The 25,387-nt window shown below is 39.8% G+C and overlaps 1 protein-coding gene across 1 annotated transcript in view; it reads right to left on the reverse strand.

Moving 5' to 3' along the window:
* The window catches only part of BEGAIN (brain enriched guanylate kinase associated), a 154,237-nt gene that overhangs the window by 84,129 nt on the left and 44,721 nt on the right, over nucleotides 1–25,387 (reverse strand). Inside the window, 1 exon segment of the mRNA XM_051622581.1 lies at nucleotides 25,029–25,057. Within this exon segment, the coding sequence (XP_051478541.1) occupies nucleotides 25,029–25,042 (14 nt within the window). The 5' untranslated portion in view covers nucleotides 25,043–25,057.

The following is a 25,387-nucleotide window of genomic DNA, read 5'->3' on the forward strand; positions in this document are numbered from 1 at the left end:
GTCCACCATTAAACCATGTCCCTAAGTACCACACCTGCACATCTTTTAAATACACCTAGGGATGGTGACTCAACCACTTTCCTAAGCAGCCTGTTCCAGTGCCTGACAACCCTTTCAGTGAAGAAATTTTTTTCTAATATCCAATCTATACACCCCCTGCCACAACTTGAGGCCATTTCCTCTTGTCCTAAACTTGCACCCTGGGAGAAGAGATTGACACTCACCTCAACACTCACTTTCTTTCAGGTAGTTGTAGAGAATAATAAGGTCTTCCTTCAGCCTCCTTTTCTCCAGACTAAACAACTCCAGTTTTTTCATCCACTCCTCACAAGACTTGTGCTCTAGACCCTTCACTATCTTTGGTGCCTTTCTTTGAACACTCTCCAGCACCTCAACATCCTTCTTGTCGTGAGTGGCCCAAAATTGAACACACTATTTGAGGTGCATCCTCACCAGTGCTGAGCACAGGGCAACAATCACTTCCCTAGTCCTGCTGGTCACACTATTTCTGATATAAGCCAGGATGCTGTTGGCTCTCTTGGCCACCTGGGCACACAGCTGGCTCATATTCAGCCAGCTGTCGATCAACACCCTCAGGTTCTTTTCCACCAGGCAGCTTTCCAGACAATTGGCTCCTTTGAATTGCTTTTCTTCTCAATATATTTCAGAAACATTTCAAACAAACTATTTGTCTTGAACACTTAGACTGAGGTAAGGTTACAGACATGGGAAACTGAGGGAGAAAAAGGAAAATTTTAACATTAGCTAGTGATGTGTTCAGGTAGCTGTGTACATTTCTGGTTTATAGGATGGGTTAAAAAGAATTAGTACATTGAGTATCAATAGTAAGTTTGGGAATAGCTCACAAAAAAACACGTTAATTGTATATACCTTGTAGAAAGCTGTGTGACTATTTCAACCTTTCTAACTATTTAATTAAATGTTGAGGAAAAGAAAATTATTTTGATTTGTAAGGGTTTTATATTCTGGTGTGAAAAGGTCTTTTCAGACAAGTTTTTCTCTTTGATTAACTCTTATGGATAGGGTGACAGTATTAATAGATTTTTCTATCTTTGCCTCACTGATGTTCAATCTCAGGTTTTTTCCACCTCTGCACTTTTTTAGATGGCAGTAATTTGCTGAAGGAATTCTTGGCAAGTTGGTGTCAATCTGATCACAATTAACAGTATGTTCCATTTCCATTTCCCTCCTTTAAATGAGGTTGAATGATGGTAGTACAAGTCAGAAAGGGGATTTAAAATAAGCTGAGGTCTCTCTAGATTTCTGTTAATACAAGACTCATTATTTTGTGGTAGGCAGCATATATTTTTTAATCTATCCCAACATTTTTCTGTTCATTTGGACCTGACAAGGCAAATGAGTAATAAAAGTGCAACAGGAAAGGCAGATGCAAAGAAAATGCAGTTGTCTGGATTTATTGAGCCCATCTGACTGTGTTGAAATTATTTTTTCTTCTTTTATAGCCATTAATATTTTTCAGGCCTGTTTGTATATGTCAAACACCACATAAATGAATAAAGAAACAAACCTTTCTTATGTGATAATGGAAATGATGTATTCTAAAATTAGTGCACCTACTGCAGCACAGAATAATAGATACTGAACAACTTGTTCTCTTCTCTGTAAGCTGAACTTAAATATAAAAATGAAATCTCACAGCTTGTAGTTAAAATGGGCAGTTCCGCTAATTCTGAAGGTGGGAACACATTGGCATCCTCACTAAAGACAAATAAAGAGAAGGCAGGTGAACCACTACAAGTGCTGAGGAGGTGGCACACAGACCAGATATATTGGGGTAGGGTCTCAGCAGCACAAGGTGCCACCAGATCATCAGACTCTAGTGGTAGCAGTGGGCTAAAGGAGTGATTTCCTGGGAGACTTTGACCTGCAGGTGGGCTGTGGGGACTGATCCCAAGGCAAAGAGGCTCACTCTCAGCATCTCCTCTCTCTAGCATTTGATGAGGACTGTCTGAAGCTCTTGAGATATACCACTAGGATTTGGGAAGGCTGCAGAAAGAGATGCCTGACATGCAAATCCTGAAAAGGCAGTCAGCAGCCTACTGTGTGTGCTGCTTTAGATGAATTGTGATGGGGAGAGGTCTGAGGAATCTCCATTTGGAGAGACTGGACTGACAGAGAAAGGCTAAAGGATGGAACACAAGACAGAGAAAAAGAGGAAACATTCCATTCTTCAACACTTTGCTAGGTAGTTGTGCCTCCTTGTACACCACAGTTGAGGTGTTTGTTACCTGGGGCAGATGTAGTCTCATCTGCCCTCTGCAAGGTTGGAAAGGAGCAGTGAGTGAGCTTTCAGGCACTTCATCCCTCTAAAAGCAGAGACCTCTACCCTCATGGAGCCTGACACAAGCAGTAAAACGTAGACACAAGGTCCCCTGCAGAAAATCTGTAGGGTAAACCCTGAACTCACAGGACTGCTGTTATTGAACCTACAGTAACTTATACCGGGTAAGCTTCTGGTAATGGTATTTCATGCTGCCTTAAAAAAAAGGATTATGTTATAGCTTCAGGTTTTTCCCCTCATCCCATTCATTTAGTGTGACTAGGAGTAAGAAAAATCTGATGTAGGGACATTTTAAGTATCTGCAGTCTTGGAACAGTAACTCTACAAGGAGGTATCATTGGTCTGAACTATTCCAGTATGTTAATCTAGACAAAAAGCTGTATTTGAATTTTGATGCTTAAGGTTGGGGCTGCTTGCAGAACCTTTGGCAAAATTTGTGCTTTTGATACTGAAGCGTTGATGGCAGATAGAAAACACATGTTCTTGTGCTAAATGTCAGACACAAAGGTTTTGATTAAGCAAAATCCTTTGATGGACTTTCCCTCCCCCCAGTTTTTGTACTTTTTTCATACTACATGGAAGTTATGCTTGTGTCACATGGTTAGTGAGGAAACCCCTGCATTTAACAAGATAGATGGTATTGGTTTTTCTTTGCTGTGACCCTGAAACGCTTTAGGTGTATGAAAATGTGAAATGTGTTAAATGAAACACTTTCAGATATGCACTGTAGTGAACTGGCTGCAAACACAGTCTTTGGGCCTAATATACACTGGCATGCTGGCCAGGATGTATAGCCAGTACATTGCTGCTGTTAAACACAAATACAACATGGTATTTTTACCTATTTTTCAAACATAAGAGTAGTTTGTAATCACTAAGGAGCAAATTATGGCTGATTCTGTATGGTAGTATAGCAGAGTATGCTTCATTATTTTATGAATGACATAAAACATCACTGGCAGTATTTGCAGAATGCAAGTGAAGTGCTTCATTTTTCCCATCTCCACCATGCTGGTGAACATAAGGCTTTGAAACTGCAGAACTAATGGAAAGATGGCATATATCATGACCCCAAATTATGAGCACCTTTAGACCTGTTGTTTTACATGAATGAGGTACAGCAATAGGTGTGTAATGGAAGCTCAACAGTGAATTACTTGGGTACTGCTGCCAGCGTTAAAGGTAAATTGGTTACTGCTCTAATTTCCCTTTCCTTTACTGTTCAGGATAAAGAAAGATCATGCTTGAAAGTATATCAGATCCTTCTTTTATCTTATAGTGTGAATAGACAATACCTCCCTCTGCTAAATTATCTGCCATCCAGTGCTGTCTGGCTGCTGCACCTTAACCCTCTCTCTCTTCGTTCAGCTTCTCACCCAATCAAAACTCACAGGCAATCTACACAGAAAAAGAAGCATAAAGAAGCAGACAAAAAATATTTAACAAAGTTTATGGTGATATAAGACTGAAACAAGTACTTTGGACCACGGACGTGTGATCCCTGTTATCATGTTCTATAATCCATTTAATCAACTGGTCAGGATTTTTCTTAAAATTAATTTTCTTTTAGTCTTTAGCCTAATTTTAAAGGTTAAAAATAGTCTTTCAATTGCAAGAGTAAATGTATACCTGATCAGTTAAAATAATTTGTTTTTACACCTGTGGTGCCCTGTAACTTCAAGCATCCATTTCCCTCTCTGCTTGTTAATAACTTTATTTTACTTATGAAGAACAAGATGGGAGTGGAGCAGGGGGGAAGGAGGCAGACAGAAAAACTACTTGGAAATAAATGAGGTTTAACAAGGAATCTCCAGGTAGTTGAGGTGTTTGGTGAACTTGGAGATTGACCTTTTCTTCTCATTTGTCCTCTTGCTAGTGTTGGTTTAAGACTGTTATATCTACTGACTTGGAGATTTATCTCTGTGAAAAAGGAATCACAGAAATCCAACTGAAGGGAATGTAAGGACAACCTGTAACACCTTGCAGGGGTGAAGTTAGAGGGAACTGAGTAGGTCAGGACAGGGTGCTGGCAGGGGTGGTGTTGACCAAGAGTTGTTTACTGCTCCCAACTTCAGGGCACCTTTATCACCACAGTAACAAAGCAATGAGGTATTTCAGTGCATCCTCTCTCCCCATAAAGGTGAGAACACTGAGACAAAGTGACCTGGGCTCAAAGCCTAGTGTCGAAACCAGGATGGGAGCTAGGAAATTCCTGCCCTGAATACAATGCTGATGTGCCACTTTCCATGCCTTTGTCATGCTTTGCAGGCAGGCTTGGAGAGGTGGCCAAGAGGTCAGGGGAGGTTCAGATTAGAAATTAGGAAAAATTTCCTCACTGAAAGAGTGGTGAGACATTGGAACAGACCACCCAGGGAGGTAGTGAAGGTTCAAAAAAGGATAGATGTGGTGCTTCAGGAGATAGTTTATTGGTCACGGGTGTAGGGCTGATGGTTGGACTTGATGATCTTGAAGGTCTTTCCCAATATTAATTATTTTGTGATTCTATTAAATGAGAAGGGTTTAATCAGAACTCACTTTTTTGAAAAAGCAGAATGTTCCCTGCACAACAAAGCTGCTTGCTAACCTGGAAGAGAAGAATCTATCCCTTGGATTAAGCTATGGTGCTTCCAAAGAAGAAGCCTGTTCTGTGGCAGAAACACATGTTGTAAATGCCAAATCACTGGAAGATTTATATTCTGCTGTGCTGTCTGTAGCACAGGCTACAACTATTTTTGATTAAAGTAATACATCTTGGCTGAGGAGCTGATAAGGAGAGTCAGATTTATTTACTTATTTTTCTACCTTGCAAATACTTTTTGTGTGACTTAATCCCTTCCAGTCCTAAGGAAAAGCTTTGATCTCATGTATTCTCATGAGTTGCACAAAATAATCTCAAATAAATTTTTGGTGTTGTGAAGTTTTTTGTTAGTATTAAGTTCTCTGCCTTCACTGGTCGAGTGAAGTACTCTAGGGCAGGCTAAAAATCCTGGCAGTGGATGGTTGTATTTGTTTGCTTCAAGCAGTCACACTGACTGCTGGACTCAGTGACAATTCTCTGATTTTTTTTTTTTTCTGATGTTTGTTATGGCTTGTTTTTAATAGCACAATCTGTTCTCTGGCAGATGTTTTTATAGTGCTACAGTCAAATAACCTTTCCTCTTGTAAGATGTTCACAGACTGAAAATGTTGTTCAGATCTGCATGCTAGGGAAACAGCATTTTTGTGAAGTCACAGAGTGAACACAAATCTTCACTACACAAAATTTGAACGAAAGACTTATTTCAGGCTGCTTTGAAGGCAGGATGCTGGCTGGGCAGGGATTTTAAAGATTTCCTTACAATGCTAAATCAATATGGGTTGCTGTAAGATCATCTTAGGAGGAGATTAAAGCTTCTGGCTTTCCAGATAGGTGCTTCTTATAAAACTGAAATTCATATGAAAAACATTTATTGAGAAAAGTGTTAGAAGACACAGTGATGGAGAGGCTGATTACACTATACTGGAAGATCTATTGGTTGGGCAGTGCATCCAGTTCAGGATGTTTAACCATTTTCACCTTTGAGCAGGCTGCCTTGAAGCCCTGAGTTACTTCTTGCCTCCACATGTCAGTAATGGAATAAATGCAAAGGGCTCTGAGGGATTCTTCAACCTGAAGAAACATCACGTACTACAAGTAATAATCTGTTCTAGGCGGGTGTGTACAGCTTGGGTAGTGGGGTTTTTATTGTTATTTTATTTTGTAGTATCAGGTCCTTAAAATCTGTGCCTGGAACCACACTATTCACATCTCTGTTGTAAAGCATGACTATCCTCTATCTGTTAGTGGTAATGGCAGTGCCTTAGCTATACTAGCAGAGGTGATTGGAAGGGATGTCTCTGTTAACATGAAGAATGCTACTGTTTGGTTCCAAGCAAAAACCAATTTTATACAACTGCACACCATCCATCAAGTAATTCTCTCCCTAACTCTGAGCTGTAGCTAATCTATGTATTTGCATCATCCCTACTAATGCAACATTTAAACATTTTCAAATTTGGTACTGAGAAGTGTTTGATGTTTATTTAACTAAACGGAGAAAATACAGACTATCCACTTTCATAAATGAATGAGCAAAAAATTAATCAAAGAGTAACCACATTATTCTGAAGTATTAGATCAACTAAGTTAAAGTGGAGTTTCACACTAAGATTAATTATGCTCTGTGCTTCCTGTTGAGTAATTATGTTCAATAAAAATCATTCCATTCAATTCAGTACAAGCTGCCATTACAGCGAGTATTTAGTGGTGTGTAATGGACTGAGATGCACATGGTGATGTGTTTTATACAAGAGATTTTCACAAGCCTGTTTCATTTAGTCTCTGAGAAGGGAATTCTGCATGTTCAGGGGTAATATGGAGCCTGGCTTACCTGGCTCTTTGGGAAGTACTTTCCCCCGGGCAGTGGCTCCCCAAATGGGTGATTCTTCCCCTCTCCCATGAAAGTGCATCCTAACGAAGTGACTGCTTAGGGACTGGGAAGCATGCTCAGAATGGACTGAGAGAGATGATTGTGTCAGGAATCACACAGAATCACAGAATCTTAGGGGTTGGAAGGGACCTCGAAAGATCATCTGGTCCAACACCCCCGCCAGAACAGGATCACTTAGAGCACATCACACAGGAAGAACACGTCCAGGTGGGTTTTGAATGTCTCCAGTGAAGGAGACTCCACAACCTCTCTAGGCAGCCTGTTCCAGTGCTCTGTCACTCTCACAGTAAAAAAGTTTTTTTCTGATGTTTACATGGAACCTCCTATGCTCCAGTTTACACCCATTGCCCCTTGTCCTACCACTGTACATCACTGAAAAAAGCCTGGCTCCATCTTCCTGACATATTTGTAAACTTTGATGACAGGACAGGAGTGTTATTGTGAGACTGTGGTGAGCAGAGGCAAGGGGAGCTTTTGACTTTCAGAAGCTTCTTGGGCATTTACTGTCATGACAGCTTCCCATCCTTGGTTGGCACAGAGGGACAGAGAGAAGGGTGTTCACGAGCCAATGCCGCCACAAAGGTGCTTTCCAAACTGGCTGGCTGGAGCAACCTCCTCTCTGAGGCTTCAAGTTTGTTCCTATCATCTGTTATCTACTCTGTTCCTTGCTGTTTTCCCTGAAGTCCCTCAGATCTAGTCCCCAGATGACCAAGCAGCCCTCAGATTGGGTCAGATAATACAGCCTATTATCCTGCACAAATGTTAACCTGCATACTACACTTAGTTATCTTAAGCAGCTTCTTTTCCACAATTGCATTTGTAGAGACACTTTCTTGATGGGTATCAGATAAAAAAAAAGATTCATAAAGATTTTTCTATATATTTTTATATTTATCACCCTTTAATTTGTTGGCATGAGAGGGATGAAAAGGTCATCAAGTGTTGGAACAGGCTGCCCAGGGAAGTGGTTGAGTCACCATCCCTGGAGGTATTTAAAGGAGGTATTTAAAAGATGTGTAGATGTGGTGCTTAGGGACATGGTTTATGGTGGACTTGGCAGTGTTAGGTTTACAGTTGGGCTCAAACTTAAGGGTCTTTTCCAACACAAACGATTCTGTGAAAATAGCATGTACTTGCATTTGCCCCCCTCCTTTTGGTTTGGTCAAGAAGACAGTATTTCTTCCAGTTGTGTGCTTTTCAGCCGGCTCTTCTCAGTCAGCTGCAGCACATACTCGTTCTCATTACAGTTGTGTCTCCTTTGATATCTCTTTAATTGGATGCAGGATACCTTCTCTGCTAGAGCAAAATGCCACAAGCAGACAAGGTGCTCACAAGTGAGCAAAAGCAGCCTGATCTGCAAATAACTTTCTTCAGCCCCACATAGATTTTTATTTTTATTTTTTAATTTTTTTTTCTTTTTCCTTCTCTCAGTTGGACAGATAAGACTTACTATTAGCACTGCGGAGTGCAAGCAGCTCTGGTTTAGCATTATTTTTAGGAATAACTTTTTAAAGTGCATTTTAGAAAGATTCTAGTGATAGTTAAAAATGGACGTTTGTATAAGCACGTGTATACATTGACAATGTAACCAAGCCCGATGCTTGAACAGTTGCAGAGCTGGGATGGTTCCTCTCTTGGAAACCAAGAGGAAGCCAGGAGGGTCTGACTGGGAGCCACTGATAAAAAAGGTGCATGTCTTAGAAAGCAGAGCTGAATGGAAAGACAGAGAGGGAACCTGGAGTGTAGGGTTCCCATCGCTGAATCCTGGCACTGAGTGCTCTCATGGGCTGCCCAAAGGCTATGGGCTTGGAGCTGTCACTCATAGGCTCTTAGATGCTGGGGTAGGGGAGCTGCAGTTGCTGAGCTTATTCATGTAAGTGCTGAATGTTTTGTTTTAAATTACATGCTTAAAATTTCCATTTGTTCCCATTTAAATATACTCCATTCAAACCTGCCAAGATTTGTGTTCTAAAATGGGAACTGATGTCCCATTCTTTACAATCACTGTATTAGCACTCAAATAGTCTTGCTACCCAGCTGGAGAGTCCTTGGAACAATTAGAGCACCTAAATATGGGAAATCCATATCAAGAATGCAGTTCACAAAGCAGAACTTTAAGTCTAAACAGTACTTCTGAGAATGGGGGCAAAAGATACAAATGTCAAAAAACCTCAAAGTAAAGTGCACTGTTTCTTTTCAAGTCAAAGTAAGTGTATAATTTCAAATGGGAAGAACTACACAGTACTGCAAGACCATATTTATCTAATGAAGACTGAATTAAGTAATGAGCTTTTAATGATGTAACATCAAATAACAAATATTAACTCATTACTCAATGACTGTTCTGCAGATTTAAATCTTCCTCTGATGTAGTAAAAGTCAATAATCTCCCACACCCTACCTGCACCTGCTATATTTGAATTAGATAACCACTTTATGAAGGCACCTCATAGCTTTCTATATGCTTAATTCACATTGTCTTTTCAGTCTGGAAAAGAGGTCTCCATTAGCCCCATTTTACAGATGAAAACTGGGGCCTAGAAATGTTAAAGGTCAGATTCATACAGTCATTTGAATCTTGAATCCCTTCTGAGACGTTTGCAGTATCTATTTTCCTGTTGGTTGTTTTTCAGAGGTAAAGGAAATTTATTAAACTTGTTGGTTCAAGATTTTTCCCTGCAGTGGTGTTTCCATCTTGCATACAGAGTTTCCTCTTACTAAACAGACCTTTTGGTTTCTTTAACCTTGGCCATTTGTACCTGTAAGAAGGAGACTGTGTGATGCCCCCTACAGCATCCCCAGTTTTCTGCCAACAGCTGCTGCTGTTCTCCTACTTCTCCTGTCCAAGTGCAGCATGGTTACCATCAGTGACTGGGCAGCAAAAATGCCTTAGGTTTTTCCATGTGCAAGAAGGCTCACTTTTAGTGTCCTCTAAATGACTCCTCTAGAGGTCTATGCAAGAAGAAAAGGCTCTGAAAGTTTCTTTGATTGATGTCTCAATCTGTCTTTTGATTTCTCCTGCTGCCTGTTTCACCTAGTTTCTGTCACTGATAATTTGCTTTTAAAGGTAATGGATAAGCTTGTGAAACATCCATCTCCTCCTTTAACAACAACTTCTTTTAGTGTATTAATGACTGAAAAGTTACATTTGTATTTAATACGAATTTACAAAGAAACCTTTACATAATCAACAGTTCTAATATTCTGACATCACTGAAGATATTAGAAGAATAAATCAAAGATAATTCTCCTGCTGCTGTGTGCACAAAATGGGGAGACAGATAGGGCAGAGGTCCCAGTACTGAGATGCTACACAACAGCAATTACCTTAAGATGAAAAGGGCATAGAAATGGTAGGCAAAGTCAGGCTTCTCCCTCTGAAGCTGAGACATGTCAGGACGAGGGGAACTCACTATCGAAACTGAAGCACGTTAATTGCCTTCATATCACACTATGTTTCATATTCCTTATTGGTTGTCAATTTTATGTTATTATTTTTTATACATAGGAAAACATCAGAATAAATTAAAAAAACCATATCTGTAGAAACTAATAAGTATTTTGATCTGAGTACAGTTGAGTCTCCTTACACTGAACTACTGCTATTAGTACTTTGATTGCAAGACTATATGCAGTGATGCCTCTCCAGTATCCCTAACCGATTTTAAGAGCCTGTATTTGTACAATGAGTAGCATTGGTTTTCCGGAGATCAATTTTACTTGGGGACAAATATGGGCATGTTTGAGTATCTGGATCCTTTTCTTTATACTACTGTACTGTGAAGAAGATAGAGTAATGGGGAGAAAAACAGTCATAAATGTCTTTTGAAATAATTTGTCAAATAGAGAAGTAGCAAGCAATGCCGTAAGAGTTTTGATTTAACTGAGGAATGTGTTTTGAAACACAGTCTGCTTCTTGGTTGAATGAAATTACTCATTTCAGAAAGAGCTATTGTTCTCTTGGAGCAACAACTGGGTTTTCTTGCTCTGTGTTCTCTGCTCTCTTTGTCTTAAGGCAAATAACTTGCAGGCACTTCCCTGGCTTTGACAGAAGACTGTCAAGACCTTGGAAGAGTCACATAACCACTTACAGTCTTGCCTTTAAGAAGGCAATAATGCTTGTAGGAGCCACAGAGGGTTTCTGAGACTTAGTTGACATCTAGAAGTGCAAATGTTCCTTTGTTGGCCAAACAAACCTACACAGTGCAGAGGCAGAAAGTAATGATTGCAGATTTATCTTTCCTCTCTCTCTCCTGTGCTTCTGCTCTTTGTTCAAGGAAGGGAAGGCAAAAAAGGCATGTTTTATGTTTCCTTCACATTACAAATCCAATACAACATTTAAAATTTTGATGCTTTGCATGCTGATTTGGGGGTTTTGGATTTTTTATGTGACTGATATTCAAGTACTTTAATCATTGCTTGCGTCACTCTCATTACGGAGGTAAACAATGTATTTACCTTTACAGTGCAGACAATGCTGTACAGCTGATGAGGCTCCAGAATCATTAGTAACTTGACCTTCCTGTCTGATTCATACTTATGAATCTAATAAAAAATAATTGCATGTGGAAGAGTCAATAGAGAAATAATGTAGCACACTTCTTTTGGTACACTAATTCCGCAGAATAAACCATGAGAAGCATTTCAGTCATTTACTATAGTAAGTGCTCTCAGCAGCTTCTGTATTTCAGCTGTTTGGTGCTCCAGCATGAAGATAATTATCTTGGTAATTAGTTATATTGTTATTTAATAGTCCCCAGACAATATTCTATTTTTTGAAGGAACAAGTCTTTTCTTCTATATCTTCCTCCTGCTTTACAAAAACTGTTTTTCTATGAATCGTTCTCCTTGACAATTTTATTTGTCTTCTGTTTACTACTTTTGGGGGTTGGACTAGATGATCTTTTGAGGTCCTTTCCAACCCCTAGGATTCTATGATTCTAGGATTCTATGATACTTTCTCCAAAAAAGATCCCAGTTATTGAAAGAGCTTCTGTTTAGCAGCTGCATTGATGGAGCTGCAGGAGGCTCCCTCTTCTTGTGTCTGTCTGTGAAAGCCACAGGAACTGTTCCTGAACAAGCAGGGCTGGCAAGGGAGTGCAGGTGAGGGGAGAGCAGCAGTTGACAGCAATACACACAGAGATACAGAATTATCCTCTAAAACCTGGGTTTCTTCTCACTTGGGCTTCTAGGGAAGTAGGTAAAATGAGGTTGGTGAAAGTACTGATGTTGAGGGAATCTCACATACTCCAGTTTGATTAAAAATAATCTTTGTTAGAGGTTTCATGAACCTAGGCAGGGAGTTTTTAACTGTTTGTAGAGTAAAAATGGTGAAAAACAACAGTATGAGAGTAGTAATCAAGATCAGAAAGAATGAGCTACTTCCTGGGAGGACTTGGTAGCTTAAATAAGAAATTAATCTTCCAAAAGTTGCTGGAGTGGGAAAAGTCTGGAGCTAACATTCTGCAGACCTAAGTCACCATTTGGGGATGGGAAGGGGTGAAGCTATTGGTGCAACATGAGAAGAATCCTACCAGAAGGTGAAGGGATGACAAACACCTGAACAAAAGACACAAGAGAAGGGAGAGATGGGGAAAAACAGTGAAGGCTTCAGAATTTGAGTGGAGGTGGCTATGACATCAATAAAATGACACTTCCCCCAATGTAACCATCTCTCTCAAAGTGATTTTTATTCCTTCTGTTTAAGAAGAACAGACTGTCATCTCTCTTTTTTTCTGTCTCACATCACTCCCTCTGTGATACTATTTCTTACAGCCTAAAGGGAAACAGTTTGTTTGCATATACTTCTTATAATAAATAACATAGCTTCTAGCTTATTTAATGCCTCCAGTTTTTGTGCTTTCTGAGTACTGATCTTGTTGCAATTTTCCTTTCAAACAACTCCAGTACTAAGAAGACAAGTTTTTTTCTCTAACTTTTTGTCTGTACAGAAGATGGTTTTCTTTGTGTATTTTGGTTTGGTTGTTTCTAATTTTTATTTTGTTTGTTTGGGGTTTTTTGTTTATTTGTTTGTTGGGTTTTTTATTTATTTATTGGGTTTTTTTATTTTGTTATGTTTTGTTGTTGGGTTTTTTTTAATTCACTTAGTGACTCAGACTCTGCAGAGTATCGTTCCTACTTCTCACCAGCTGGTGGTCCATATGCAGGTGCATCTCTACTCTTGTAAATACAAGTTTGAAGTCATGGTAACAGATCAGACCCCTGGTGGTTAATACTACAATATGTTAAAAAGTCAAAGGATGCAGAATGAGTGAATAGGCAAGTGGGATAAACTCAACAGTACTCTGCACAGTTGTAAGACTTTCCTTCCAAGGGGTTCCTGGTGATTTGCAGACATCAGGGTTTTTTTGCAAGTCTGACAGGGGTAGCACAGGCCTGTGATTTGGGATCCTTGGCATCTTGAGAAAAGCATCTGTGAGAGGCAGTGGCTCCCAGCTTCTCAATGTTGTCTACCAACATATTTAAGTTCTAAAATAGGACGAAAAAAATAGTCTGGCACATTGCCCATGAAAGATTGCCAGCTTCTAGCTGAAACTCTTCATTATTCTAGAAAAGGTGGTGAATGAAAGAAGGTGGAAGTTTGCAAGTTAAAACAAAAAAAACAGAAAAAAAAAAAAGAGAAAAGGGAAAAATATAGTCCAGGCAATGCATTGAACCCTGACAGTGCTTCAGAGAGAATCCTAAGGGCTGTGGCCGTAACCCATGTTTGTAGAGCAAGATTGTAAAATCCTTCAAAGCAATAGACCTCAGTCCACATTTTCAACTCAGTAATGTCAGCACCTTCATCACTTGCATTTCAAGCAGATGTACAGTCTCTGACCTGTTTTAATTCTTCCTTCCATTGCATACTTGCCCTTAATTTCAGCATTCATACCATGATTCCATAAGTCAATGCCCTTATTCAAGTGCTGAAAAAAATAGCATAAGAAAAGAAAATGCAACTAGTAGTTTCCTGTAAAAGAGCTGCCACTAGTAAAGGGATAACTGGTTTTGTTGATTTTACTGATTCTGCTGTTAAAAAAATACCTTCTGCCATTGTGAAAGTTGTAGTTAACTAGCATACAGTTCACTGGCACATAGGAAAGTTATAAGGAGGTAAGTTCTAAGTGGATTTGGAAAAACTTGAATAGTTTCTTCTAATAGTTTAGTCAGTTTGTGCAATGAGTCCATGCTGTAGAAGTGTGCCAGCTATTCTTCCAATCAGTGCAGACTTGTAGCAGGCATCATTCTGGATATGTGTGACAGGAGTATCACATAATTTCATGAATGTAAAAATGTATAAATAACATTGCCTTTTAGATAAAAGAATATTTTGCTTTCTCAAGTCCCTTTCTGATTCCATTAACCTCTGCAAAACTGTAGTTAACTCTTTTCAGCTTTTATGTGGGCCATGTACACCAACACATAATGTAAATGATCTATACATAATCAGGTAGGTAACACTCAAAAAGGAGTTGTAGTTCTGGGAAAAAATTGAGTCCTCCCATGATGCAGTGATGAATTTATTTATGTTATTTGAATTCAGCTTGCAACCATATCTATGTCTATTTATATCTTAAGATACTTTCTCAATGTTGTGTATTCAGAGATGGTGAATAAGGAGATGGGACAGTCTACAAATCCAGGCTGGCAATTTGATTGGAACTGTCTGCTCCGTGTGCCATGGTAATTGACAGTTCAGAGTTATAGGGACCTTAAGATGAAAAACCTGATAAACTTTGCATTTACTGCTCAGTAGGATTTGGAGACCCCTTCAGGGGATGGAGATGAGAATGCAAAGCAACTGCAAAACCTCAGTAGAGAAGTCCAGTCCACATTATTACCAGCCAAGTATTCATTAGAATTTTACTATCAACACTGTAAGGAAACCTTCCACATTCCTTGAATCCAAGTTGCAGCTGCTGTTGCTTATTTGCTGCATGTTCCTAGGTTATAATAAAAGTTGTTTTCCACAGTAGACCATGGGAGGCTTTAAAAAAAATGGTTTTAGATGAGAACAAATGTTCTTCAGTGTTAAACTGGCTAAACTAGATCTGTTTTTCTCAAATGGCTCCAAGTGCACTGTGTACTGGAATTAATGGGACATTTCTCTCAGAGGTATTCTTGCTTATAGTTACATGATATGCAGTCTGGGTTTGTAAAGAAAACCTCCAGAAGCTCACAGCATGTGAAACTCATCAGTTCTAGTAACTGAATATACTGAGGCTTTGTCAATTAAAAGTTAAAACACAACTAAAGGAAAGAAAGTTCTACAGTTAATGTAAAGATCTGCATCAGCAGCTCTGACAAGGTGGAGGGAAAAAAATGTTCCTGTCATCGGAAGTTATGAGAAACATTTGCATCATGTACAATAGACAACTTTACTCCTCTAAACTGACATTTGTTAGCAGACTACCTGTTTAGTGCTAAAATTTCATGAACTTTTAATTTCTCAGAAAAAAATTTTCATGACTTGGAGGTTGTGATTTTCTTGTAGATGGAGAAGAAGTGAAGATGAGGGGGAGGAGTAAGTGGCTTTGTTAACAAACTGTATAGGTCAGCTAAATTTGGCCCCAAAAAACTCATTTCAGTCTTCTCTATGACCAATTTCTTCCCTCTCCTGCCCATATGCTCTGCTGTCAGAGCTACCTCTGATGTTATACAAAGGCCTAATTAACCTTCCTTAGAGAAAAGCCAAGACTCTCCAATTTGGCCATTCTTTTACATGGGACTGGGGAGGCTTGTGTATCTCCTAGAGCTTTTCTTTTCTTGGTTCCTCCAATAGGGAAGGAGTTTAATAAATAACATTTCATATAAAGAGAGGACACAAACTGGCTACATCTTATGAAGAAATACAACAGGACCAAAGGAATACAAAAACATGTTTCAGAAGACTCCACAACTGGGAAAGCTATTTTAGCAAGGGGTTTCTAGCACGTACCACAGCAGTTCCAGCTGCAGGGCAAGGGGACTGCTTTGCCTTCTACAAGTGGGAAAATAGAAGCAAATGATGGGGATTTATATTAGCCATCTTTACACCTCCTGTCCTGCCTCAGCTTGCCAGATATTTAGGTGGTCCAGAGCAAAGGCTGGCACTAACTGGGCTATCCTATGCTACATTTCAAACTGAGGGCTGAAAATCTCCTCAAGAGCCTGCTTTTCATGCCTGTGGAACTTGGTGGCATTGGTACAGTAAGGACAGGGGTAAGCCAGGAAGATTTTGCTCTTCCTAAAGGCTTGTGAGGGGTGAGAAATAAAGTGGAACTGCTGAGGAAGGGTGACGCTGCTGATGCGGGTTGAGAAACCAGGTGCTTCCCTGAATGGCTCTGACTCACTCTGTTTGTAAGGCTGCAAGTGTGTGGCACAACTGGGGTACTAGGGTCAACTGCTGTGCAGACTTGGACAAAAATAAGTCAGCCCAGTCATGGACTCCTTCTATCAAAAGCCTTTCTATGAATTCAGCACTGGAAAGGTGTAGGACTGAAGGCCTATTTGGACTTGTGTAAAAACTTCTTCCTCTGTTTTTTTGACCAAGACAATAAAATTTTCCTTTGTGTTGAGCTATAGCATTGTTTTCCAAGTAATTGACTTAAATATAATTGCTGCTCTGTCTTTCACCACTCTACTTGCATTGCTTTGCAAGGCTTTGCAGGGCAAGTTTGCTGGATTTTTCATTTTTCACTAGCCTCAGAGTGTTTGACTTGCTTGATCTTTCACTCTTTAATTGTTGATTGCTCAACAACCTAAATCAGAATGTAAATACAAAATAAAAATATAGCTATTCACAAGTTGAGAGTAAATACTAAGCATACAATTTTTTAAAATTAAAATATAACGCTTCAGTGCATGTACTTTGTTACTAGTTCCCCACTGAGTTGTTAAGAATATTGGGTAAAGCTGTAAAACATTTCTTTTTCAGCCACTCATGGCTCTGCATTAAGTCTTGAAATATATTTGGTAGATGTTGGACTGTACTGCTTCTGATTAACTACCTGGAAATATTCCTTCTTTGTTACAGAATACCAAGAGGAAATAATATCTCAAAGGGTAAGTGACCCAGCAGTTACATATTTAGTTAGATATGAGTGTGCAAAGTCATTTGCCACGCTTTTAATGCTACTTAAATGTCATTTCAAGCACCTACAGCTGTAGGAATTCTTGGCAGTAGGACCAATTATACAGATATATAGACAATATCTTTTTATATCTGTAGACTGCTCTATACAGGCAAAGCATTGAAAACTGCTAATTTGTACAGTACATTGGTTCAGGGAGATTCCCTGAGTTAAATAGCCCAACATTGTATCACTTTTTAAGCAGAAATGCACAGAAAAGAGGAGTACTGATTTCTTATCTCTTCAAATTGCCTATTGCAAAAGAAGCTCTGGGGGGGTGGCGAGGAAAAAGATTATGTTGCCATTAATTGTTGGGAATTCCAACACAGCTTTTGGAAGGCCTTAACAAAGAGCAATTCCTTGAACTGATCCTCTTGTCTAAACAACAGTCACAGGTAACAGAAACATAAAATGTGTTCATTTGTCTGACCTGATTTGTACAAAAACTTCAAAGTTAAGGTCCTTTGCTCTGACATGGGTATGAAACTTGGTCTTGTTGAACAGAGCAGAAATTTAGAGCTGTTGAGTCATGAGGGCTCCTTGTGAACATGAGGGTCTTTGTAGCACGGTAGAGACTCCCTGAAGAGCTCAGTGGCTCCTGGGAAAAGCCTGAAGTGCCTCTTTTCTCCTAGGACACCCTCCTCCTCTTCCTAGTCCTTCTTTTAAAGATGGACGAAGTCAAGGCAAGATGATCAAAACTTAAAATTTGCTTTGAGTAGCTGAAATGGCATTTGTGTGGTCTTGATGTCCACGTATGTCAGCAGTCAGTCAACTACTGTTTTGCTAACAATATCCTCTCAAATCCCATCTGCCCTCCTAGGTGCAAGTCTGCTGCATGAGGTTTGTGTACGTTCTCTTACAGTTTCTCAGTTATGGTTTTGCTGACCTGGTGATAGCTGTGCAAACTCAGGATGAAAGCTAGCTTTTCCAGTGCTATTCAGACCTTTGCAAACACATATATGAAGAAATTCATGATCTAAGAGGCAATATAACTACATGTGACATGGAGGCCCTTTTTATCCTGATATAAACTTTGATACAAACCAAGCAATGCACAGGGTGTCTGTGCACAGTTCAATGAAGTGGATCTTGTCACTCCTGAAAGAGTTGAATATCCAGAGTTGTGCAGTTCATGTGAGTGGTAGGATGATCACATACATTTGAGAAATCTAGCAAGGAGTTACAGGCACTTATGATCCTGCTATCCCACTTGAGGGCTCTAAATTATACAAGCCTCGTATTCATGAATTAAAAAAAAACATTAATATAGCTCACTGTCTCCTGCCTATTTTTCAGCACATTGTACTTCATGCTAAGCTGGCTCCAGGTCATCACTAAAACATTAAGACAATTCAGGCCTTTCAATTTTTTTAATGTGAAAACTTAATAGTTTTGATATATTTCAGACACTTCTGATTTTTAAAGAACATTGAGTCAAATGTAGCGATACAGAGTTTTATTCGAATGCATTCTAGTCACTTGTGTGTAAATCAAGAATTGATCAGTAAATTAAATTGCCTAGGCCATGCCAGCAGCAGCAGAGCTGCCTATTGTAAAAGCCTGTAATAAAGTGTTGCAGACAAATTATCTCCTTCCTTTTATCAGTCTGTGTGCTATAGCAGCAACAAGCATTCAAATTATATTTGATTTCACTACAGAGCAAACTCAAGTGTGGTTCACAAACTATACTGCCCTTGAACCATCTGGGGTTTGCAGCTTGGAATCTCTTATACTCTTCAGTTTATAAGATTATTTTGTTAGTACTGCAGTCATTGCTACTATTTGCTTTATATGCCGCTGCTTTCACTGTTCAGCACACACCACCCAATAGCTTTGGTCAGACCACTTACATAAACCGAAGCCTAGTTGCTGCTAGCAATATAGGAGATGCAGAGAGCATCCGGTTTCTCCACCTTTCAATTTTTTGATCATCAATAACCATTCCACCTTTGGAGGAGAGAAACAAATTCAAAAAAACCCAACAAAAACAAACGAAACCCAGCCCTGTTCTGGAGGCTCTGCTCCTTATGTTTCAAAGTTTTTGAACTAATCACAAACACTGACCTTTTTTTCTTTTCTTAAATATTTGTCCAAAATACCCCCTCCATTTTTTTGCTTAACTATTTTTTTTTCCTGAGCAGCTTGTAGCATTGCTCAGTGATGCCATTTTCCTTTCAAGAAAGGGGTAGGTAGGCAGAGCCTTTTTTGTAAGCTTGGTATCACTAAGGTCCAGCCTCTTCCCCATGACTCACTGCAGCTCTTGGTTGATGGCATGGCTCATATCCTCCTACTTATTTTCTTGGTCTCTTCAGATGTTTGCTCAGCTCCAACTTGTCCCTGCAGGCCACTTAACACAGCTATATCTGATTTCATTCAAGTTGAATCTATTCTGCCCTCTGTTCCTGATGCGTTTCTTGTTTGCTGGACACTTTTACTCAACTCAATATTTACCTTGAGCTAAAAGATATTAAAAGACAACACCTGTTACAGCAGGTGACTACAGATGATTCCTTTCATTCTGGCATCACTGCCTTTTAGAGCGTTCTTCCAAGCAGCAGACAACAGTTCAGGATAGGAGGCTGCAGGGGCTGTAGGACAGCATAACAGTAATCCCCTGCCTCAGCTAAGTAGTGCTAATTTGACTGACTAGCACAGGGGACAGTACAGTGGAAATGAAATGGGATGGACAGGGGCAGGGCATATTGTCCCCCTGGCAACATTGATAAAATTCCCTTGCTAGTATAGGTGCTAGTATAGGTAGATCAGCATGACTGCAACCCAAACCATCCCAGTTCCAGGGCTATAGCTCCCTTGCAGGCTGTGAATATATCTTTGTGTGTCCATCACTGCCATTGTTTTGGTTGACAACCACCAATCTTAAAGCTGAGTGGGATCTAAGGGGGAAACAGGTGCAGTAAAGCTGTGCTGCAGTCATGCCTGGGAGTGAACAAACCAGATGTGCTGAAAACAGCACTACAGGGCTGGAACTGCTGCTGGGACTGCCTGGGAGATGAAAACACCTTGCAAAGCAGAGAATAACAAAACAGCTTTACCTGTTTGAATACGAGGAGGCAGCTCTCTTTTCCTTTTTTTTCTTTCCCCCTTCAAAATAGACCAAACACCCACCCAGTTAGGTGTCTTTTCTACCATAACTTCTAATGACCCCAAACTCATACCCCTTTCATCCCAGTCATTCTTCTGAGCCTTCCCTGTGCCCTCTTCTTGCCTGCGTCCTCAGCTGGGATTTGAAGTCCCAGCATTAGCTAGATCCTGCAGACACTGCTGAGCAGATGCTGGAGCTGCTGCTTGCACAGTCTCCCTGCTGTCCTGTGGCATTGTGCCTCTGTTCAAGGCAGTGGCTCCCAGCCCCTCAGCTGCCGATTTGAAATCAAGATCTTGAGTAAAGCAAACCATGTTTGTTGGTTAACTTTCTGGAAAAAAATCCTCTCCTTGTGTTCAAGTAATTATGGTAAAATTAATGTAGATACAGGCTGAGAGGAGGAATAAGGACAAGGTAAGGATGGCAGGAAATTGCAGTGTGTTCATTAGCATATGAAGAGGGCTAAATTTATACCAAGTGCAAGGAAGGCAGCATGATCTAGTGGGCATTTAGGAAGGTATTCTCATTTTCACTAAACTGCCACAGAAGCTTTTCCCTAGGACTGCACGTGCCTCTGATGTTCCTTTAGAAGTGACTGATATTCCTTCCATGTTGCAGATCAACTCAAACATGCTTGAGAAAAGTCTAAGGCTGAGCATTCAAAAGACTTGGATTGAGCTGCTGACTTACTACCAGCTGTGTGTGTGCAAAATAAATCACTTGGCTTTCATATGCTCTGAAGCAAGGACTTCAATAAAATGAACTTTGTTGCCTTACAGGTTTCTTGAGATATGGATCACCCTTATCAGAGACCCCTGGATGATTAGTAAAGTGGCACTATATTGCTACCAAAATAAAGTAAACCTCTGTTGGAGAATACCATTGTTACATTGCAATCTAGAAGGTCAGTTTCCTTACCAAGCACTAACTGTGTGACCTGGCAGTTGATGGTGGTGATGATGCCTCTTGATCTGTGTACTTTTAGATACATGCTTCAGCTTATTGTGGATCTTGAAAGTTTAGGATTAGAATATTGATTTACAGAGTTTCTGAATTGTCACTGAAATTTTAGGGTTGTATTTTTAAAAAGAGCTTTTATTGAACAATATCTGTCCCCTTACTAGGCATTTCCCATGGAATGAGATACTCTTCTGTGTAAGAAACACTGAGAATCTGGTCAATATTTATGTACAAAAAATATGTCTGGAGGTCTTTTATGCTAAACCTCACAACAATTACTCTTGAAAAGTTGAATGTTATAATCTGTATTTCAAGCAGAATTAAATGGAAGCAAAGAAAAAGCTACTAGGAGTTGCAATGGAATTGGGTTTTTTTTGCACATCTAGCCATGCTATGGATTAAATCTGACTTGAAGAAGTAGTTTCCAGAGTACTTGCAATTTTGTGCACCAGACACCACAGATCTGCAAGACCTCAGACTTGAAAGTCATGTGCTCCTCTTGACTGTATGCTCTGGAGATAGCAACACTGCTAAGAGTCAATAAGATAGTATAGATATATTTGGAATTTATTATAATTAACTAAGATTTTTAGCCCTTGTTTATAGAAATTAAAAATAATCAGATTTAAAAAAACCCCAAACCTGTATTTAAAACATTGTAATCAGAAGTAATTAATGTTTATAAAGTGACTGTATAACCATACACAGCCAACCTACATAAGTGCAGATCCTCAAGAGGTTTGTGATTATGTGATTAGTAGTTAGCCTTAGTTCCTGCCTAATATAATGGTACCTTGAGGTGTTACAAGCACTATGTACTGCTAAGAATTGCTCTCAGTGAAAAGACTTCATTGCAGTAACTGATTCTTCTAGTCAAAGTTTTAGCACAAAATAGCATCTTTCAGCCTCTAGAGGAAGTAGTCCCTGTGTCCGGCTAAATACTGACAGCCTCCTACCTCTGCTTCCTACTGCTCCTTCCACCTGTAATGCTGTCCTGGCAAGCCCCTGCTGAAAAGGTCAGGATTTGACATTGCAGGTCACAACAGCTTCTTGGTCTGCAAAGGGAATTATTACTGCATTACGTGAGATGAATTGCATCTTCCCAGCTAGATTCTGAGCCTAGGAATGAAACATTGAGATGTACTAGTTTGCTGTGAATTTGGGGATCAATAAGGCATGGGTCATCAGTAGATCAATTTTGCAGGCTCCTGTACTTGCCTCTCTGTCTGAATGAGCTTGGCCACCCCAAGTCTTGGGGGTGCACCAGATGCACTGGGTTGGAGAATGTGCAAAGCTCACCCAAAGGCTTCCAGAGCTGTGTTGTTAAAATGCTTGGCCTGTGGGCTTCCAAGGAGTGTCAGTATGGAGCAGCTCCTCTGAGAAGTGTGATTCTCTGCACCTGTTCTTCATATCTAAAATACTTTCTTATTTTGAAGTACACTGTGGAGTGCAAACCTGGATTTCTCTAATCTAGAAGGTTTTCAGCCTGGCTGCTAGGTTGTCCTGTGGGTATCCACCTTGCTCCTCATCTTCTATTTCTTGAAAAAGGCTTTGGTATATTTTCTTTTTGCAAATTCCAGACCCTCTTCTCCTCCTTCTTTTGGAAGAGTCTTGCACCCTCTGGTCTTCCTAGCTCTACACCACGTGTGGGCTCACTCTCTAGTTCTGAGGCCAGCACCCTCCCAGCTGGTGTGGGATGGCATACCCTCAGCTGGTTGCAAAAAGAGAGTGGATAAGAACCTGAGCCAAGGGTATAGGGTAGAACAAATTCAAGTGTCGTGTGAGAATGGCTGTTCCTGAAATGTTACACTGTTTTTCAAATGTGGCAAAAAAATCCCCAAAACCCTCTTTCCTCCTGGCCTGCTCTCTTCCCTCTTGCTTCTCTATTCCTTCCCTTGCCTTCAGGCTATCTCCCTTCACAGCCCCTCTGAAGGCACTGTGCCTTGAAGAGACAAGGTGTTCTGTTTTTCACCTGGGTGCCAGACTTGGATAGGTTTAGAAAAAATCTAATTCTCTGAGGTCTGTGGGTTCACCAGTATTTAAAATAGTGACTCCATAACTGAATCCTGTTTCCTTAAACTGTTGAGTGTTCTCTCAGTTTGCATCCAAGATTATGAGTATAGACAGGGATCCTGGAAAAGTTCAGGATGGAGCAGGGCAGCTTTTGCTCTGGCTCCTGCTGGAGCTCCCCCAGCCTTGCTCGCTGCTCCGCTCAGGAGCATGGGGAGCCCTTGCACCAGCTTGGGTACTGGGGACCAAAGTCCATCAGAAGAAACTCCTACACACAAGAAGTGTAAACAGAAAACTTCATTTACAGACTCTTGACACAGCCTAACTGACGCTTCTCTTGTTGGAGTAAACAGCCAAGCTCTCAATTCTTTCTGCAGGGCAGGATGGGCTATTCCATCCCTACAGTGCTCAAGGAGGCGTGAGGTGAGGAACTGCTGCGTGCCTGACAGCTGCAAAAACTGGAGTGCCAGGAAAACGGAGTGCCAGGAAAATGGAGTTTTATGGTTGTTTACTCTTGTCATAGCAAATTCTTTCTTTTTCAATACACTCCTGAGCTCATTCTCCTGGGATCTGCAGCCAGTTATTGCAAAATACTAAGAGCAGAGGCCAAGGCATACGCAGGGAAGCATTACAAGTATTATATTGTGTTTCTGCACATACGCTTATCAAGCAAACGTAAATATATATTTGCTTGCATCTTCAAAGAGAATAATTCGTGACATGAGTGTGCATAAACCATAGGTGATTTTGTTTGGAAATTTTACTAAATGCAGGACCACATACTGAGGTGTTTTCTCAGTCGTTACTCAGGAAAAACTCACAGCTTTAACATTATAATGATTATATGCATACAAAACCATAATACCTCACACAGGGGTTTTCTTTCAGCTCAAAACGTAGAGTACTTTCATTATCATGAGACACTACAAAAATTTACAACTGAAGCACTTTATAAATAAATGAAATTAGAAACTTTCTGACATGCATCTTCAAGTCCACTGTAAGAGACTTAACCTTCTCCTCAAATGAAAAACAGGATTTTGTTTGTTGCCCAAAAAGTCATTAAACACTCAGTCAAATCTCTTTTTCCCCAGTTATTTCCAAAATTTTAGAACTTTTCTACATTTCTTATAACTCAGGATAGCCATTCCAAAAATAAGGAATTTCAAAAGTTGTTCTTGGACCATAGTTGTTAGCAATTAAACTGAATCACTAGGTTCAGAGAAGGAATTTGAGCTTGTCCAACAAAATAAATTAAGAGTATGGCTGCTGGTTTGGGTTATTAAAATAATGTCCATAAAGTATTTAAAAGGTGGTAAAAAGTTCAGCTTTAGCCTATCAATTTTATAATACCTGGGGATTTTAATAGATAGAATTTTTTTTTTTTTAATTTATTTTTAAAAAATGTCTAGAATGCTTCTTCTTTCTTTTTCTTTCTCAACAACATACACAAAAGCAATATCCCCCAAAGCAGACTTGCACTCAGACATGAGATGGAAAACTTATGTTTATAAAAGCCATCTCCTTTTGCTTAAAACAGAGAGATGTGCTGAGAAACTGGTACAGAATGACAACATTTTAAACACAGAGGAGACAAGATTTATCTGGCTGGTATACAATATAAAGAAAAAAATTGAACACCAATGTTAGACCATTATATTAAAACAAGCCACAGTAATTAGATGCTTAGAAGTCAAGCCTATATTTTCTTCAGTTTTTTTCATGAATTATTGATCCACTTTCCCCATTAAATGGAGTGGCAGGCTCTTGCAGTAAATGGACAAGTGACTACAACATTTATATAATCAAATATCCTCCGCATCTAGCAATAAAGCATGTTTGTGTGTAAAACATCCTTTCTGAATTGACTTCCTTGCAAAACAGATTTACTAGAATAACCACATTCCTTTTCTTTTGTCTCTAAAACACAGCTTCCCTTGCATCATCATGCACTCCACTATTTTATACTGATTGTATTAAGCCTGTATCATCCGTGGTGCAACAGAACATTTCTTCTCTATAATGAGACGTAAATAAACTGTCTCACTTACCTTATTTTCTCCATCTCTGTCGCAGAGGCCTACAAGAAATCAAATAATAGGAGCAAGTGAATGAGAGAAAACATTCACTCTGCAGATTTATGCATAGTTAAGGGTTTCCAAATGGTTTTCGACAAGTGTCTACACAGCGACGGTAAGCGAACCCCACATCTGCATTAGCTGAAAATAACACTGACAGATGAACTGGGGAATAATGCAGCACGCTGCAGGAGCACTGTGTACCCACGAGCCATGGGCAACAGAATGACTCAGTTGTAGCGCTGAGGCAGAAAATGGGGAGGGAAAAAAAAGCCAGCAGCAGCAAGTAACAGGTTACTGTGCCTCCTGGGTGTCAGAGGAAAAGTTGAAAT

The sequence above is a fragment of the Apus apus genome, chromosome 5, assembly GCF_020740795.1.
Source record: "Apus apus isolate bApuApu2 chromosome 5, bApuApu2.pri.cur, whole genome shotgun sequence".
In the NCBI taxonomy this organism is placed as follows: domain Eukaryota; kingdom Metazoa; phylum Chordata; class Aves; order Apodiformes; family Apodidae; genus Apus; species Apus apus.